This window comes from Hemitrygon akajei, unplaced genomic scaffold, assembly GCF_048418815.1.
Source record: "Hemitrygon akajei unplaced genomic scaffold, sHemAka1.3 Scf000069, whole genome shotgun sequence".
NCBI lineage: Eukaryota > Metazoa > Chordata > Chondrichthyes > Myliobatiformes > Dasyatidae > Hemitrygon > Hemitrygon akajei.
In genome coordinates, this window is record NW_027331955.1 from 1,165,370 (window position 1) to 1,182,404 (window position 17,035).

The following is a 17,035-nucleotide window of genomic DNA, read 5'->3' on the forward strand; positions in this document are numbered from 1 at the left end:
GTTTACCCGGTCACACCCACCTAGATCTCAGTTAGCTAGTCTCACTTACCCGGTGTGCCGTAGAACCGTCTCCTTTCCTCCCTGCTTTGCCGCCTTGCGCTGTCCGGATCTCACTCGCTCAAGCCGTTTCAGACGACGAGCAAGGTATCAGGGACTGCCGAACTCGGCAGGGTGCACCTTCTCCGATGTCCTTCCTCTCGCCCTCCACGACCGGAGTGGGGATCCCGGACGAGACCCCCAGCTGTCAGAAATAACTCTCTCCATGAGTCTCAGCAAACTGCAAAGCGGCAAAGCTTTATTTTTCACGAGTCTGCAGAGTCGGACCCAAAACTGCTCCAGCAGTATTGAGCCCAGAGCATTACATTTCATTTCCTTTTATACAGTTTCAAGTAGGTTATCACGTGTCCCTCAGTTGCTGTATCATTCCTACAATTATTCATAGTCAGCTCCACTCTCCCCCTCCCCACAGGCTTGTACATTTCGGGGGTCACATACACATTTTCTCATATCCTCTGTCCTTGGAGTTAGCCATCCGCAGAGCCATGTCTGCCAAGTTTTCAAAACACTCATCGGCCTTGGAGTTAGCCACAAGAGTACAGCTTATCTCCATCTGTTTCATCCACCTCCGCTCTCAGCTCCTAGCTTAATGACTCCCTTTTAGTTCTTCATGATTACCACAAGGTACAGATTGTACCTATACAGTTTTGCAAGAATCTTATATCCTTATTTAGCAATGTGTCAGCATATGTTTTGTAAGCTTAGATCTTAGCACAGTCTAACCTTAACCCTTTCTCTTCTTACAATTCCACCCTTTTTCTTTTTAGAGTGTGCTAAGGATTTGTCCAGGGATTCCACTCTTCCAGTTCTCTGCCTCGTTGCAACAGCATTTTAGCCGGGTCAGCTGGGTTCCCTGGCTGCATTACCTGTACTACTACTCGCGTTATTAATGCTCTCAAGCAGGGTATTAAGCATGGTAATATGATTATCATTATGAGTATTCCGCCAAATATTAACAGGGCTATTCGCCACCAGCTTCCTCCCAGCAGACTATCCAGCCAACTCAGGTTCCCTAAGGATCTCCAAGTTTGTACTGGCACATGGGCCAACTTCCGAATTTTGTCGGATATTTTCAACACTGCCTTTCCATTATCATTTATCTTTAGGCAACAGTTTGTCAGATTGAACTTTCCACAGACCCCTCCCTCGGAGGCCAATAGGTAATCCAATGCTAATCGATTTTGGTATATGGCTGTTCTCATCTGGCTTTGCTGCTCAGCCAGCAATTCCAGAGCCAATGCGGTTTGGTTGGTGATCACCTCTACTACAGCTTGTAGGCGTATTATTCGATTTAACATATATACCGGGGTTCGGTAACCCCATGACCCATCCTGGGCCCAAGTTGCTGGTCCGTAATATTCAATGATGCGTGCTGGAGGCCACTCGTCGCCCCATTCTCCCACCTTTATCTCCCGCTTCTCCCTTCTCAGTGAGTCAAATAACTTGATTCCCAATTCCCTATCTTCATCCTGGGGTAGGAGGAAGAACTCTGGCCTTATAAGGCCTAAGAAACAAACTCCTCCCCATCCTTTCGGCAATTTGGTGTATGCCTGATTCCCACAAATCCAGAACAGACCTTCTGGGACAAATCCTCCTTTCCTTGCTTTCCGCCAGGCTTTCCAAACACTGGGAATTCCTTCGTACGGGTTATGCCCACTGCAATTCCAGATTCCCGAATTGTTTCCCATAGCCGTACAATTGTCCTTTGCCCCTTTAGTTATGTACCAAGTCGGCTCCTCGGGCCACCAAGTGGCATTATTTTTTTTGTTTAGCCAACTTTATACTCTGACATGGGCTTTCTCCTACTTTCACCTTCCCTTTTCTTTCTACACATACTTGTCCTTCCGGATAGTTTGTTATCTTCCATTCTTGCGTCCTCCCAGTCCTTTTCTTATCCCAATCATGAGCCAATAGCTCCCACACACTCAAACTCTCACCTATCCATGGCCATTGCTCGCTCATGTGGGGTCCCCCACAAACCCAACAGTCACTTACATTTAAACTTGTAGCTATTCGAGTTGCTAAGTCTATAAACAGGTTTTCCTTCATTCCCGGTCTTGTTTTTCCATAGGTTCCCCATTCTTCTCTGACTCCACCAAACTCTGCCCTTCCTTTTTCTTTCCTTTCACATATCCATTCTGTCTCAGGGCATGTACTTTCTTGTACACTCCAACTTCTCCCTTCTCCTTTTTCTTCTCTCACTGATCCACCGGGGTATCCCCTGTTCTTTCTCAGGGTATATTTTATTCCTCCCTCTTCACATTCCTCTTTTTCTTTTCCATAACATTGGTCATTTACATGTGAATGTGACACAAGGGCCCCGGGTCGTTCTTTTCCTTTCTCCAAAACTCGGTTCCTACACTTGTCACATTTCCCTTCTATTTTTCCCACATACAGAATTAAATATATTACAGTCAATAATGTAACAGTCCACATTGAGTTCATTTTTGTTGCCTTTTCAGTTTCACCACCAACGGTTCTTCACTGGGAACACAGGTCCACTCCGTGTGTCCCTCAGGCTTAACTGGTCCCTTTATTCTGGATGCGTGGGTCCACCCTTTCTCTTTTGTTCGTACGGCCGCCTCGGTGGTTAACAGGACCTGGAAAGGGCCTTCCCACTGTGGTTGTAACTTCTCCGGCTTCCAGGTCCGTACCAGAACCCAATCTCCAGGCACGATCTGATGTAAAGCAAAGTCGAGCGGCGGAGTCTGGGCCAAGAGACCCTTCTTCCGCAGTTCTGCAAAGGAACGAGATAGTGCCAGTAAATAGTTCCTTATAAAAATATCACCCCCTTGTAGCGTGGGGTACCCTTCTACCTTATTCCAATACGGGAGTCCAAACAGCATTTCATAGGGGGAGATTCCTATATCCTTCCTGGGTGCTGTTCGGATTCTTAATAGGGCGATGGGGAGACACTTAGTCCAGGGTAACTTGGTTTCTAGCATTAATTTGGTCAATTGCGCCTTTAAGGTACTGTTCATCCTTTCCACTCGTCCCGAACTCTGGAGATGCCACGGGGTATGGTATTTCCATTGGATACTCAATGCATCACAAATCAACTGGTGCGTCTTGGAGGCAAAGTGTGTCCCTCTGTCCGAGTCTATGGACCCCATGATCCCATATCTGGGGATTATGTTTTCTAGTAGTATTCGGGCTACTGTAGGCGCATCGGCCTTTGTGGTCGGGTATGCTTCCACCCAGTGGGTAAAATGATCCACTATTACTAACAGGTACTTCCATCTCTGCACTGAGGGTAGTTCGGTAAAGTCGATCTGGACTCTATGGAACGGTCTCATGGCCAGTGGCTGGCCACCTCTTGGAGTGGATCGCATCACTTTCTTGTTTATCCGCTGGCACGTCGGACATCCAGTTATCTCTTGCTGGGCCAGTGTGTATATTCCTTTGCATACATAGTCCCTCAGAATTGTGTCGCACATGGCCTGTACTCCCCAGTGGGTTTGATGGTGCAACTGTTGGAGGATGTTGCGGGTTACTTCCTTATTTAGTACCTGTCTCCCATCCGGGACCGTCCATTTACCATCAGTGTCTTTTCGGGCTCCTAGTTGGTTCATGCTATCAATCTCTATTTGGGTAAACATAGGTTGTTTAGTAAGTCCTTCCCTCACTGGTATCAAGGTCAGGAGTTGGATCGGGTCTTCAACGGCTGCTCGTTTGGCCTCCCCATCGGCTAGACGGTTCCCTACTGCTTCAGGTGTTGATCCTTTTTGGTGTCCGGGTACATGTACTACCGCAATCTCAGTTGGTAGGGCCAGGGCTTCCAATGTCATACTTATCATTTGCTCGTGTGCCAGTCCCTTTCCTCTGGCCGTTATCAGTCCTCTTTCTTTCCATATCTTCCCAAAGGTATGTACTATCCCATAGGCGTACTTAGAGTCAGTGTATATTGTTCCGATCCTCTTCTCCAATATCCTCAGAGCCCTCTGGAGTGCGTATAATTCGCATGACTGGGCCGACCAGTTTCCCGGTAATCTCCCGGACTCCACTATTCTTTCAGTCTCTCCGTCAATGATGGCATATCCGCTGTGCCGTACTCCATCAATACATCGTGAGGATCCATCTATATACAATTCCTGTCCTTCTCCCAGGGGAACTTCCTGTAAGTCCTCCCGGCTCTTTGTTTGCAAGTCCAACAATTCAATACAGTCGTGTTCTGACTCCTTTTCTTCTAGTCCTCCATAGAGGAACTGGGCTGGGTTGCAACTGGAATCCTTTGCGAAGTTTAGGTCTTCTCCGGTCATCAGTATAGTTTCGTACTTTAGAATGCGGGAGTCAGTGAGCCACCGATGTGCCTTCTGGGCTAGTAGGGTGCTGACCGAGTGGGGAGAATGCACTGTGATCTTCCCTCCAAAGGTTAGTTTCCGGGCTTCCTCTACCAATACCGCTGTCGCTGCCACTGCTTGGATACAGGTGGGCCATCCACGCGATACCGGGTCTAACATTTTTGACAGGAAAGCCACGGGTTGCCGCTTTCCTCCTCTTAGTTGGGTGAGTACCCCTTGGGCCATTCCTTCGGCATTGTTGACGTACAGCTGGAATGGTTTTTCCAGGGCTGGCAAGACTAACACCGGAGCACGGATCAATTGCCCCTTGATATAGTTGAATTTTTGCTCCTCTTCCTTTGTCCATTTTACTGTTTGCTCATCTTGCCCGAGTTTATCATACAGAAATCTCACCAGGGGAGTATAATTCTCAATCCAGATTCGACAATACCCCACTAACCCCAGGAACTGTCGTATCTCCTTCTTGGTACGAGGTAGCGACATCCCTGTTATTCCAGCTATCCTTTCTGGGGTAATGCTTCGCTGTCCCTTACTGACCCGGTGTCCCAGATACCTTACTTCCTTTTCCACGAATTGTAACTTTTTCTTGGAGACCCGTAGCCCCTTTTTCCCTAGGAAGTTCAGTAATCTGATGGTATCTTCCTGCACCCCTTTCTGTGTTGGCCCGGATAGCAATAAATCATCCACATACTGTAGCAGTTGGTTCTCTGGAGCACATTGGAATTCCGCTAGTACTTGCTCCAAGACCTGCCCGAATAGGTTAGGTGACTCAGTGAATCCTTGCGGCAGGACCGTCCATCTGAGTTGTCTTTTCCGCCCTGTTGTAGGATTTTCCCATTCAAACGCAAACATGTCCCGACTGCTTTCTTCTAGCGGGCAACTCCAGAAAGCATCTTTTAGATCTATTACACTGAACCATTCATGGTCAGGGGAGATTTTACTCATCAGGGTGTACGGGTTGGGTACTACCGGGTATCGGGTCTGGACTACTGCATTTAGACCCCGCAGGTCTTGTACCATCCGATAAGTCCCGTCCGGCTTTCGCACCGGGAGGATGGGGGTATTATATGGCGACATACATTCTTCCAGCAGTCCATCTGCGATCAGCCCTTCAATTACCGGCTGCAGCCCTTTTCTTCCTTCCATCGCAATGGGATACTGCTTCCTCCTTACTGGGCGACCGTCCGGTAGCAAGGTGATCTGTAGAGGGCTGATGTTCAATCCTCCCCTATTTCCCTCTCTATACCACACCTCGGGCTCTATTTTCTGGTCGTCCTCTTCTTTTAATGCGAATAATTTTACTATTATTTCTCCATTGTTCGGCACTGTTCCAATGCCCAGTTGCACTTGCAGGTCCCTTCCTAATAGGTTGAATCCTGCCGAGGGCAGCAGGAGAAGGTCTTGCCTTGTTGCCCTATCTTCATATCCGACTTCCACATTGTCCACAATGGACACTTGTATCGTTTTTCCTCCGATACCGGATACCTTCATTACTCTTGTTCCTGTTCGGGCGCCGGGAGGTATCTGGATTACACTGGATCTTTCAGCACCCGAATCTACCATAAAGGTTGTATCTGACCCTTGGGGACCTAATTTCAGATTTACCAGGGGTTCCTGTCGATAGTTTCTTCTCCCCAAGGGTAGGAACCCCCGACCCCCCTAGTCTTCGTCCTCCATCATGGCATATGACCTGACCTCTCGCCGATACTTAGGACATTCCCGTTTAAAATGTCCTTCCTCGTTACAGTGGAAGCATCTTAGAGTCCTTCGCGTTTTCCTTCCTGGTTCTTGGCCATTGCCTCGGTCCGACCACGTTCCCCTCTTTTCCCTGTTTTCTGTGGTTACTTGCTGTACTGTCTGAACCATTATCCTAGCGGTCTTTTTCTGTTTCTCCTCGTCTCTTTTCTCTTCTGTGACCCTTTCTTTGCTCCCGAACGGGTCTTCATCTTAGGGAGTCGGGACCTCGGGGGATCCTTTCCTTCCTCTTCCCTCTTTCTGTCTCTATCTATCCATTCTTTTCGCTCCTCATCTCTTTTCTCTTCTTCTTCCTCCCATTCCTCCTCTTCTTTCTCTCTCTCCTCTTCCGCCTGCCGTTGCGAATCATCCGGATGCGGAGCACTAGCAGCTTGTTCGGGCTGCTGGGGCCGGGGAACATAAGGGGGAGGTAGATGATTCAACACTTCCCAAGGAGGTTTCTCCTTGTTCTTTGTTTCCAATTTGTAACTTCTGGCTGAGTCTCCTGGCCCCGAAACCCAGCAAGAGGCGTATTCACTTTCTTCTTCTTTTACATTTGGCTTAGAGTTTACATATATGTTTAAGGCCTGTCTAACCCAATCCTCATCTGACCCAAATGGTGGCCACCATACCGAGGACCCTGTTATTGGCTGTTTGGACCATAATTTGCAATATTCTACCATTCTCTTTTTCTGCTTTCCCTTTGTTCGTCCATATCCCCATCCTGCAAACATTCTACCGAGGGGGCTATCAGGAGGTACCTTCGGGAACAAACCCGAACACTCCGGCTCCTCTTCCTTTGAGCTTCCCCCTCCCATTATTCCCTTCCCGGCCCGGTTCTTTTTACTCTAGGTGTCGTCACACCTAGTTTACCCGGTCACACCCACCTAGATCTCAGTTAGCTAGTCTCACTTACCCGGTGTGCCGTAGAACCGTCTCCTTTCCTCCCTGCTTTGCCGCCTTGCGCTGTCCGGATCTCACTCGCTCAAGCCGTTTCAGACGACGAGCAAGGAATCAGGGACTGCCGAACTCGGCAGGGTGCACCTTCTCCGATGTCCTTCCTCTCGCCCTCCACGACCGGAGTGGGGATCCCGGACGAGCCCCCAGCTGTCAGAAATAATCCTACACTCTGAGTCTCAGCAAACTGCAAAGCGGCAAAGCTTTATTTTTCACGAGTCTGCAGAGTCGGACCCAAAACTGCTCCAGCAGTATTGAGCCCAGAGCATTACATTTCATTTCCTTTTATACAGTTTCAAGTAGGTTATCACGTGTCCCTCAGTTGCTGTATCATTCCTACAATTATTCATAGTCAGCTCCACTCTCCCCCTCCCCACAGGCTTGTACATTTCGGGGGTCACATACACATTTTCTCATATCCTCTGTCCTTGGAGTTAGCCATCCGCAGAGCCATGTCTGCCAAGTTTTCAAACACTTATCGGCCTTGGAGTTAGCCACAAGAGTACAGCTTATCTCCATCTGTTTCATAATCCTCCGCTCTCAGCTCCTAGCTTAATGACTCCTTTTTAGTTCTTCATGATTACCACAAGGTACAGATTGTACCTATACAGTTTTGCAAGAATCTTATATCCTTATTTAGCAATGTGTCAGCATATGTTTTGTAAGCTTAGATCTTAGCACAGTCTAACCTTAACCCTTTCTCTTCTTACAATTCCACCCTTTTTCTTTTTAGAGTGTGCTAAGGATTTGTCCAGGGATTCCACTCTTCCAGTTCTCTGCCTCGTTGCAACAGCATTTTAGCCGGGTCAGCTGGGTTCCCTGGCTGCATTACCTGTACTACTACTCGCGTTATTAATGCTCTCAAGCAGGGTATTAAGCATGGTAATATGATTATCATTATGAGTATTCCGCCTAATATTAACAGGGCTATTCGCCACCAGCTTCCTCCCAGCAGACTATCCAGCCAACTCAGGTTCCCTAAGGATCTCCAAGTTTGTACTGGCACATGGGCCAACTTCCGAATTTTGTCGGATATTTTCAACACTGCCTTTCCATTATCATTTATCTTTAGGCAACAGTTTGTCAGATTGAACTTTCCACAGACCCCTCCCTCGGAGGCCAATAGGTAATCCAATGCTAATCGATTTTGGTATATGGCTGTTCTCATCTGGCTTTGCTGCTCAGCCAGCAATTCCAGAGCCAATGCGGTTTGGTTGGTGATCACCCCTACTACAGCTTGTAGGCGTATTATTCGATTTAACATATATACCGGGGTTCGGTAACCCCATGACCCATCCTGGGCCCAAGTTGCTGGTCCGTAATATTCAATGATGCGTGCTGGAGGCCACTCGTCGCCCCATTCTCCCACCTTTATCTCCCGCTTCTCCCTTCTCAGTGAGTCAAATAACTTGATTCCCAATTCCCTATCTTCATCCTGGGGTAGGAGGAAGAACTCTGGCCTTATAAGGCCTAAGAAACAAACTCCTCCCCATCCTTTCGGCAATTTGGTGTATGCCTGATTCCCACAAATCCAGAACAGACCTTCTGGAACAAATCCTCCTTTCCTTGCTTTCCGCCAGGCTTTCCATAACATTGGTCATTTACATGTGAATGTGACACAAGGGCCCCGGGTCGTTCTTTTCCTTTCTCCAAAACTCGGTTCCTACACTTGTCACATTTCCCTTCTATTTTTCCCACATACAGAATTAAATATATTACAGTCAATAATGTAACAGTCCACATTGAGTTCATTTTTGTTGCCTTTTCAGTTTCACCACCAACGGTTCTTCACTGGGAACACAGGTCCACTCCGTGTGTCCCTCAGGCTTAACTGGTCCCTTTATTCTGGATGCGTGGGTCCACCCTTTCTCTTTTGTTCGTACGGCCGCCTCGGTGGTTAACAGGACCTGGAAAGGGCCTTCCCACTGTGGTTGTAACTTCTCCGGCTTCCAGGTCCGTACCAGAACCCAATCTCCAGGCACGATCTGATGTAAAGCAAAGTCGAGCGGCGGAGTCTGGGCCAAGAGACCCTTCTTCCGCAGTTCTGCAAAGGAACGAGATAGTGCCAGTAAATAGTTCCTTATAAAAATATCACCCCCTTGTAGCGTGGGGTACCCTTCTACCTTATTCCAATACGGGAGTCCAAACAGCATTTCATAGGGGGAGATTCCTATATCCTTCCTGGGTGCTGTTCGGATTCTTAACAGGGCGATGGGGAGACACTTAGTCCAGGGTAACTTGGTTTCTAGCATTAATTTGGTCAATTGCGCCTTTAAGGTACTGTTCATCCTTTCCACCCGTCCCGAACTCTGGGGATGCCACGGGGTATGGTATTTCCATTGGATACTCAATGCATCACAAATCAACTGGTGCGTCTTGGAGGCAAAGTGTGTCCCTCTGTCCGAGTCTATGGACCCCATGATCCCATATCTGGGGATTATGTTTTCTAGTAGTATTCGGGCTACTGTAGGCGCATCGGCCTTTGTGGTCGGGTATGCTTCCACCCAGTGGGTAAAATGATCCACTATTACTAACAGGTACTTCCATCTCTGCACTGAGGGTAGTTCGGTAAAGTCGATCTGGACTCTATGGAACGGTCTCATGGCCAGTGGCTGGCCACCTCTTGGAGTGGATCGCATCACTTTCTTGTTTATCCGCTGGCACGTCGGACATCCAGTTATCTCTTGCTGGGCCAGTGTGTATATTCCTTTGCATACATAGTCCCTCAGAATTGTGTCGCACATGGCCTGTACTCCCCAGTGGGTTTGATGGTGCAACTGTTGGAGGATGTTGCGGGTTACTTCCTTATTTAGTACCTGTCTCCCATCCGGGACCGTCCATTTACCATCAGTGTCTTTTCGGGCTCCTAGTTGGTTCATGCTATCAATCTCTATTTGGGTAAACATAGGTTGTTTAGTAAGTCCTTCCCTCACTGGTATCAAGGTCAGGAGTTGGATCGGGTCTTCAACGGCTGCTCGTTTGGCCTCCCCATCGGCTAGACGGTTCCCTACTGCTTCAGGTGTTGATCCTTTTTGGTGTCCGGGTACATGTACTACCGCAATCTCAGTTGGTAGGGCCAGGGCTTCCAATGTCATACTTATCATTTGCTCGTGTGCCAGTCCCTTTCCTCTGGCCGTTATCAGTCCTCTTTCTTTCCATATCTTCCCAAAGGTATGTACTATCCCATAGGCGTACTTAGAGTCAGTGTATATTGTTCCGATCCTCTTCTCCAATATCCTCAGAGCCCTCTGGAGTGCGTATAATTCGCATGACTGGGCCGACCAGTTTCCCGGTAATCTCCCGGACTCCACTATTCTTTCAGTCTCTCCGTCAATGATGGCATATCCGCTGTGCCGTACTCCATCAATACATCGTGAGGATCCATCTATATACAATTCCTGTCCTTCTCCCAGGGGAACTTCCTGTAAGTCCTCCCGGCTCTTTGTTTGCAAGTCCAACAATTCAATACAGTCGTGTTCTGACTCCTTTTCTTCTAGTCCTCCATAGAGGAACTGGGCTGGGTTGCAACTGGAATCCTTTGCGAAGTTTAGGTCTTCTCCGGTCATCAGTATAGTTTCGTACTTTAGAATGCGGGAGTCAGTGAGCCACCGATGTGCCTTCTGGGCTAGTAGGGTGCTGACCGAGTGGGGAGAATGCACTGTGATCTTCCCTCCAAAGGTTAGTTTCCGGGCTTCCTCTACCAATACCGCTGTCGCTGCCACTGCTTGGATACAGGTGGGCCATCCACGCGATACCGGGTCTAACATTTTTGACAGGAAAGCCACGGGTTGCCGCTTTCCTCCTCTTAGTTGGGTGAGTACCCCTTGGGCCATTCCTTCGGCATTGTTGACGTACAGCTGGAATGGTTTTTCCAGGGCTGGCAAGACTAACACCGGAGCACGGATCAATTGCCCCTTGATATAGTTGAATTTTTGCTCCTCTTCCTTTGTCCATTTTACTGTTTGCTCATCTTGCCCGAGTTTATCATACAGAAATCTCACCAGGGGAGTATAATTCTCAATCCAGATTCGACAATACCCCACTAACCCCAGGAACTGTCGTATCTCCTTCTTGGTACGAGGTAGCGACATCCCTGTTATTCCAGCTATCCTTTCTGGGGTAATGCTTCGCTGTCCCTTACTGACCCGGTGTCCCAGATACCTTACTTCCTTTTCCACGAATTGTAACTTTTTCTTGGAGACCCGTAGCCCCTTTTTCCCTAGGAAGTTCAGTAATCTGATGGTATCTTCCTGCACCCCTTTCTGTGTTGGCCCGGATAGTAATAAATCATCCACATACTGTAGCAGTTGGTTCTCTGGAGCACATTGGAATTCCGCTAGTACTTGCTCCAAGACCTGCCCGAATAGGTTAGGTGACTCAGTGAATCCTTGCGGCAGGACCGTCCATCTGAGTTGTCTTTTCCGCCCTGTTGTAGGATTTTCCCATTCAAACGCAAACATGTCCCGACTGCTTTCTTCTAGCGGGCAACTCCAGAAAGCATCCTTTAGATCTATTACACTGAACCATTCATGGTCAGGGGAGATTTTACTCATCAGGGTGTACGGGTTGGGTACTACCGGGTATCGGGTCTGGACTACTGCATTTAGACCCCGCAGGTCTTGTACCATCCGATAAGTCCCGTCCGGCTTTCGCACCGGGAGGATGGGGGTATTATATGGCGACATACATTCTTCCAGCAGTCCATCTGCGATCAGCCCTTCAATTACCGGCTGCAGCCCTTTTCTTCCTTCCATCGCAATGGGATACTGCTTCCTCCTTACTGGGCGACCGTCCGGTAGCAAGGTGATCTGTAGAGGGCTGATGTTCAATCCTCCCCTATTTCCCTCTCTATACCACACCTCGGGCTCTATTTTCTGGTCGTCCTCTTCTTTTAATGCGAATAATTTTACTATTATTTCTCCATTGTTCGGCACTGTTCCAATGCCCAGTTGCACTTGCAGGTCCCTTCCTAATAGGTTGAATCCTGCCGAGGGCAGCAGGAGAAGGTCTTGCCTTGTTGCCCTATCTTCATATCCGACTTCCACATTGTCCACAATGGGCACTTGTATCGTTTTTCCTCCGATACCGGATACCTTCATTACTCTTGTTCCTGTTCGGGCGCCGGGAGGTATCTGGATTACACTGGATCTTTCAGCACCCGAATCTACCATAAAGGTGGTATCTGACCCTTGGGGACCTAATTTCAGATTTACCAGGGGTTCCTGTCGATAGTTTCTTCTCCCCAAGGGTAGGAACCCCCGACCCCCCTAGTCTTCATCCTCCATCATGGCATATGACCTAACCTCTCGCCGGTACTTAGGACATTCCCGTTTAAAATGTCCTTCCTCGTTGCAGTGGAAGCATCTTAGAGTCCTTCGCGTTTTCCTTCCTGGTTCTTGGCCATTGCCTCGGTCTGACCACGTTCCCCTCTTTTCCCTGTTTTCTGTGGTTACTTGCTGTACTGTCTGAACCATTATCCTAGCGGTCTTTTTCTGTTTCTCCTCGTCTCTTCTTACAAACACCTTCTGTGCTTCTCGCAGTAATTCGCTCAAGGGTTTTGAATTCCAGTCCTCTATCTTTTCTAGCTTTTTCCGAATATCTGGCCAAGCTTTTGATACAAATTCTACCCTGATTAGCTGTTGTCCCACCTCTGTCTCCGGGTCTACCCCCGCATATTGTTGCATATTTTTCCGAATTCTATCCAGGAAGTCAGTTGGGGTCTCATCGGGGTTCTGGTGGCTTCCGAACGCCTTAGTGAAGTTATGACCCTTGGGGACCGCTTGTCTTATTCCCTTTATCAGGAATTCCCTCATGTCTCTCATGTTTCCTTGACCTTCTCCGGTCTGCTTATCCCAGTTCGGGTTTAACAGGGGAAACTTAGGTTCCCCGGCATTCCCCTTCTCCTTTTCTTTCTCTCCTCTTCCGCCTGCCGTTGCGGATCATCCGGATGCGGAGCACTAGCAGCTTGTTCGGGCTGCTGGGGCCGGGGAACATAAGGGGGAGGTAGATGATTCAACACTTCCCAAGGAGGCTCTTCCTCCTTAGTTTTAGTTTCTAGTTTAAAACTTCTTGCGGAGTCTCCTGGTCCGGGAACCCAGCAAGAGGCATACTCATTTTCTTCCTCTCTCACATTTGGTTTAGAGTTTACATATATGTTTAAGGCCTGTCTAACCCAATCCTCATCTGACCCAAATGGTGGCCACCATACCGAGGACCCTTTTATTGGCTGTTTGGACCATGATTTGCAATATTCTACCATTCTCTTTTTCTGCTTTCCCTTTGTTCGTCCATATCCCCATCCTGCAAACATTCTACCGAGGGGGCTATCAGGAGGTACCTTCGGGAACAAACCCGAACTCTCCGGCTCCTCTTCCTTTGAGCTTCCCCCTCCCATTATTCCCTTCCCGGCCCGGTTCTTTTTACTCTAGGTGTCGTCACACCTACTTTACCCGGTCACACCCACCTAGATCTCAGTTAGCTAGTCTCACTTACCCGGTGTGCCGTAGAACCGTCTCCTTTCCTCCCTGCTTTGCCGCCTTGCGCTGTCCGGATCTCACTCGCTCAAGCCGTTTCAGACGACGAGCAAGGAATCAGGGACTGCCGAACTCGGCAGGGTGCACCTTCTCCGATGTCCTTCCTCTCGCCCTCCACGACCGGAGTGGGGATCCCGGACGAGACCCCCAGCTGTCAGAAATAACTCACACCATGAGTCTCAGCAAACTGCAAAGCGGCAAAGCTTTATTTTTCACGAGTCTGCAGAGTCGGACCCAAAACTGCTCCAGCAGTATTGAGCCCAGAGCATTACATTTCATTTCCTTTTATACAGTTTCAAGTAGGTTATCACGTGTCCCTCAGTTGCTGTATCATTCCTACAATTATTCATAGTCAGCTCCACTCTCCCCCTCCCCACAGGCTTGTACATTTCGGGGGTCACATACACATTTTCTCATATCCTCTGTCCTTGGAGTTAGCCATCCGCAGAGCCATGTCTGCCAAGTTTTCAAACACTTATCGGCCTTGGAGTTAGCCACAAGAGTACAGCTTATCTCCATCTGTTTCATAATCCTCCGCTCTCAGCTCCTAGCTTAATGACTCCTTTTTAGTTCTTCATGATTACCACAAGGTACAGATTGTACCTATACAGTTTTGCAAGAATCTTATATCCTTATTTAGCAATGTGTCAGCATATGTTTTGTAAGCTTAGATCTTAGCACAGTCTAACCTTAACCCTTTCTCTTCTTACACTGTCCGTTCTTCCATAAGTAGTTGTGTGTTCTGCTTTTTTATCTCTACTGTTCTTTCTTGCTTATCCCCTCCCCCCTTTATCTTTCCTGCCAAATCACAACAACCTCCGAAAACAAATAGAATGACTGTACAAACCATGTCCAAACCAAAGAAATGTGAGGAATTTCAAAGTCTCTATCCTCACCTAGACAGACTATGCACAGGCCGGAATCAGGTCTGGACAAAGTTTTCATGTCTGCAGGAGCTGTAACGGAGAATCAAACACCCCGACCCTGCCTGATGAGTCTCAGGCAACCGAAGCAGAGGGTCAGGAGGGAGACAAACAGCAAGACAAAGATCTATGCAAGGAAAGATGAGCCCACTTTTTAGGGTCGTTTCTGAACCGGTCGAGGGGTCTCAAAAAAGATAATTTGCGTACTGGAACAGGAAACAGGGAGAAATAAAAAGAAGCGAATTCAGAACTAGATCCTGTTACATAATATCCACAAAAAATATTCGATTGGCACCACTGCCGTAACTGGGCTATAGATCCCGTCTGAAGTTCGGGCTATGGGACAAATTTGTGAAATTTATCTTTGTCTGGAAATTTTAAGATATTCTTTCTGTAACTGAACACATCTATTATTGTCCAAAGGACAAAGTGACGGAAGGGTTTTTGAGTGAATATCAGAATGAGCGATTGAAACTGCCAAACGTAACCCCTCATTTCACCACAGCCATCAAACCCCCTGCAACTCCTGAACTACTCGGACCCGCGCTTCAGACTTTACAGGGTTAAACCGCACACAGTGTATAACTCCGCCTAATGCTAACGCTAATCTACAACTTCATTCCGCTCAGGCTGGGTGTATAATATTTCCTTCTTCATCGTTGAAACACAGTCTGACCTGTTTGCTCCGCCCGCTTTGCCTGAGTATGTTGTAGTGGTGTTGCTTTCGCAGGCACCTCCCTCTCGGTGGGCGATAAACAAACATGACGAGGGACTTGTACATTCCGCCCCACCACACGAAGACCGATGCTATCTTACCCTCTACACGGCAACATGATTTGTCACTGGAGAAAATGGAAGGCATGAATCCTGTCATAAAGCACTTTTCGATCAGGAAGGGGTTGTACCAACCTGTAGTCCTTGTAATTCTCTTATTTCACCATTTACGAAACCAGGTTGTGATAATGAGTGCCATTTTTCTGCAATACTTAAGGGCGATTAGCAGGATAGCATGTGAAGGGTTTACTAATGGCAATTTATCAGAACGACTCGGGGCCGCAGACAACACAGTGCATAGTGCTCTGCACAATTACCGGCAGTTGTAAGAGGCATGCCTGGGTGTCTAACATCTGTCGCCGACATTACAATTAAAAAACTTAGAACATAGAAACCTACAGCCCAATACAGGGCGTTCGGCCCACAATGTTGTGCCCACCATGAAACCCACTCTAGAAACTGCCTTGGATTTCCCTGGTGCATAGACCTCTACTTCTCAAAGTTCCATATACCTGTCCGAGAGGTTCTGAAACACCCTATTGTATTCGCTTCCATCACCGCCGCCGGCAGTGTATTCCACGCACCCAACACTCCCTGTGTGAAAACTGAACTCTGACATTCCCTCGGTACGTATTTCCAAGCGCATTAAAAGCATACCCCGCGTGTTAGTCATTTTGTCCCGGGGGAAAAAGCCTCGGGTTATCCACACGATCAATACCGCTCATCATCTTATACATATAACTATAGCCGAAACGTCCGATCCTATTGCATTGTATCTCCCTGATGAAGTGTGTTGGCCCGGAACATTGACTGTTTACTCTTTTGCATAGATTCTGCCCGGCTTGCTGAGCTCCTTAGGATTGTGTGGGTATTACTTTGATTTCCAGCGTCTGCAGATGTTCTCCAGTTTGCGATTAGACTTGGACAACAGTCAACAACATTAGAAACTGCGCTGCCTACACGAGAAAAAATTAACCCGAGGTCATTACCAACTCCGGAACGCGATGCTCTTGTCATTTAATCTTGCCAGGCAATTATGTTGCAGTCTTTAAGCCAGTCAATCTGATTGGGAGTTAAATTGGACAAGACTAGAATGACGTCGCTTGGGATTCACGCTGCTTTTGTGTTCACGGTGGCCGGAGATGGGACACAATCCTTAAGTATCACTGGAAGCATTAATTATGATAAAGCGTTGAGTTGGTAATACCTGACGCGAGGCGCATAAATCTATCCTGCGCTCGGAAAGATATCTGCCGTGTCGACTCTTACTTCCGTCAACCCCGGGCGAGGAGAATCACCGGTGTTGTGTAACGCTGATCGGTGGCAGGACAGACATCAGTGAGACGGAACTGGAAATGCAACAGAGTGACTAATGTTCCGTCAGAAAGCGGAACAACATCAATTTAAGTAATTTCAATTCGGATTTCCAGTATCATTCTTTTATTTTTCATGCATCGATAAAACTTCCAGGTAGAGCTCAGTTAGTTCGAGAGAGAAAAAATAAACAAATAACTTTTTCCCGTGGCTCTGGAAATTGATTAAATTTAAGCGTACATTGATGATCAATATAAACATACGTTCCTGCAATGAGATTTCCTTTGCTCAGTACGCGACCGGACGGAAGTTGTGGTCAGAGTGAAAAAGAGAACAGGGGGAAACAGAAGGAAAGAAACAGACTGTGACGGAGCCTCGGGATGTGAACAGAGATAAAGCCGGAGATTTGCGGGGACAACGAGGGAGCAGGTCGGAGATGGAG

General features: G+C 47.8%; 1 protein-coding gene across 1 annotated transcript; it reads right to left on the bottom strand.

Moving 5' to 3' along the window:
• Positions 1-274: 274 nt before the first annotated feature.
• LOC140722096 (endogenous retrovirus group 3 member 1 Env polyprotein-like) lies at positions 275-14,209 on the bottom strand. The gene is made up of 3 exons (XM_073036888.1): positions 13,542-14,209; positions 7,009-9,093; positions 275-2,794 (listed from the first exon to the last, which is right to left on the bottom strand). The coding sequence occupies exon 3, from the start codon at positions 1,743-1,745 to the stop codon at positions 831-833; it is 915 nt and encodes a 304-aa protein (XP_072892989.1). The 5' UTR covers positions 1,746-2,794; positions 7,009-9,093; positions 13,542-14,209; the 3' UTR covers positions 275-830.
• Between the last annotated feature and the right edge of the window lie 2,826 nt (positions 14,210-17,035).

Coding starts and splice junctions, on each gene's coding strand:
- LOC140722096 (XM_073036888.1), bottom strand. CDS start 1,745: ATGGGAAACAATTCGGGAATCTGGAATTGCAGTGGGCATAACCCGTAC.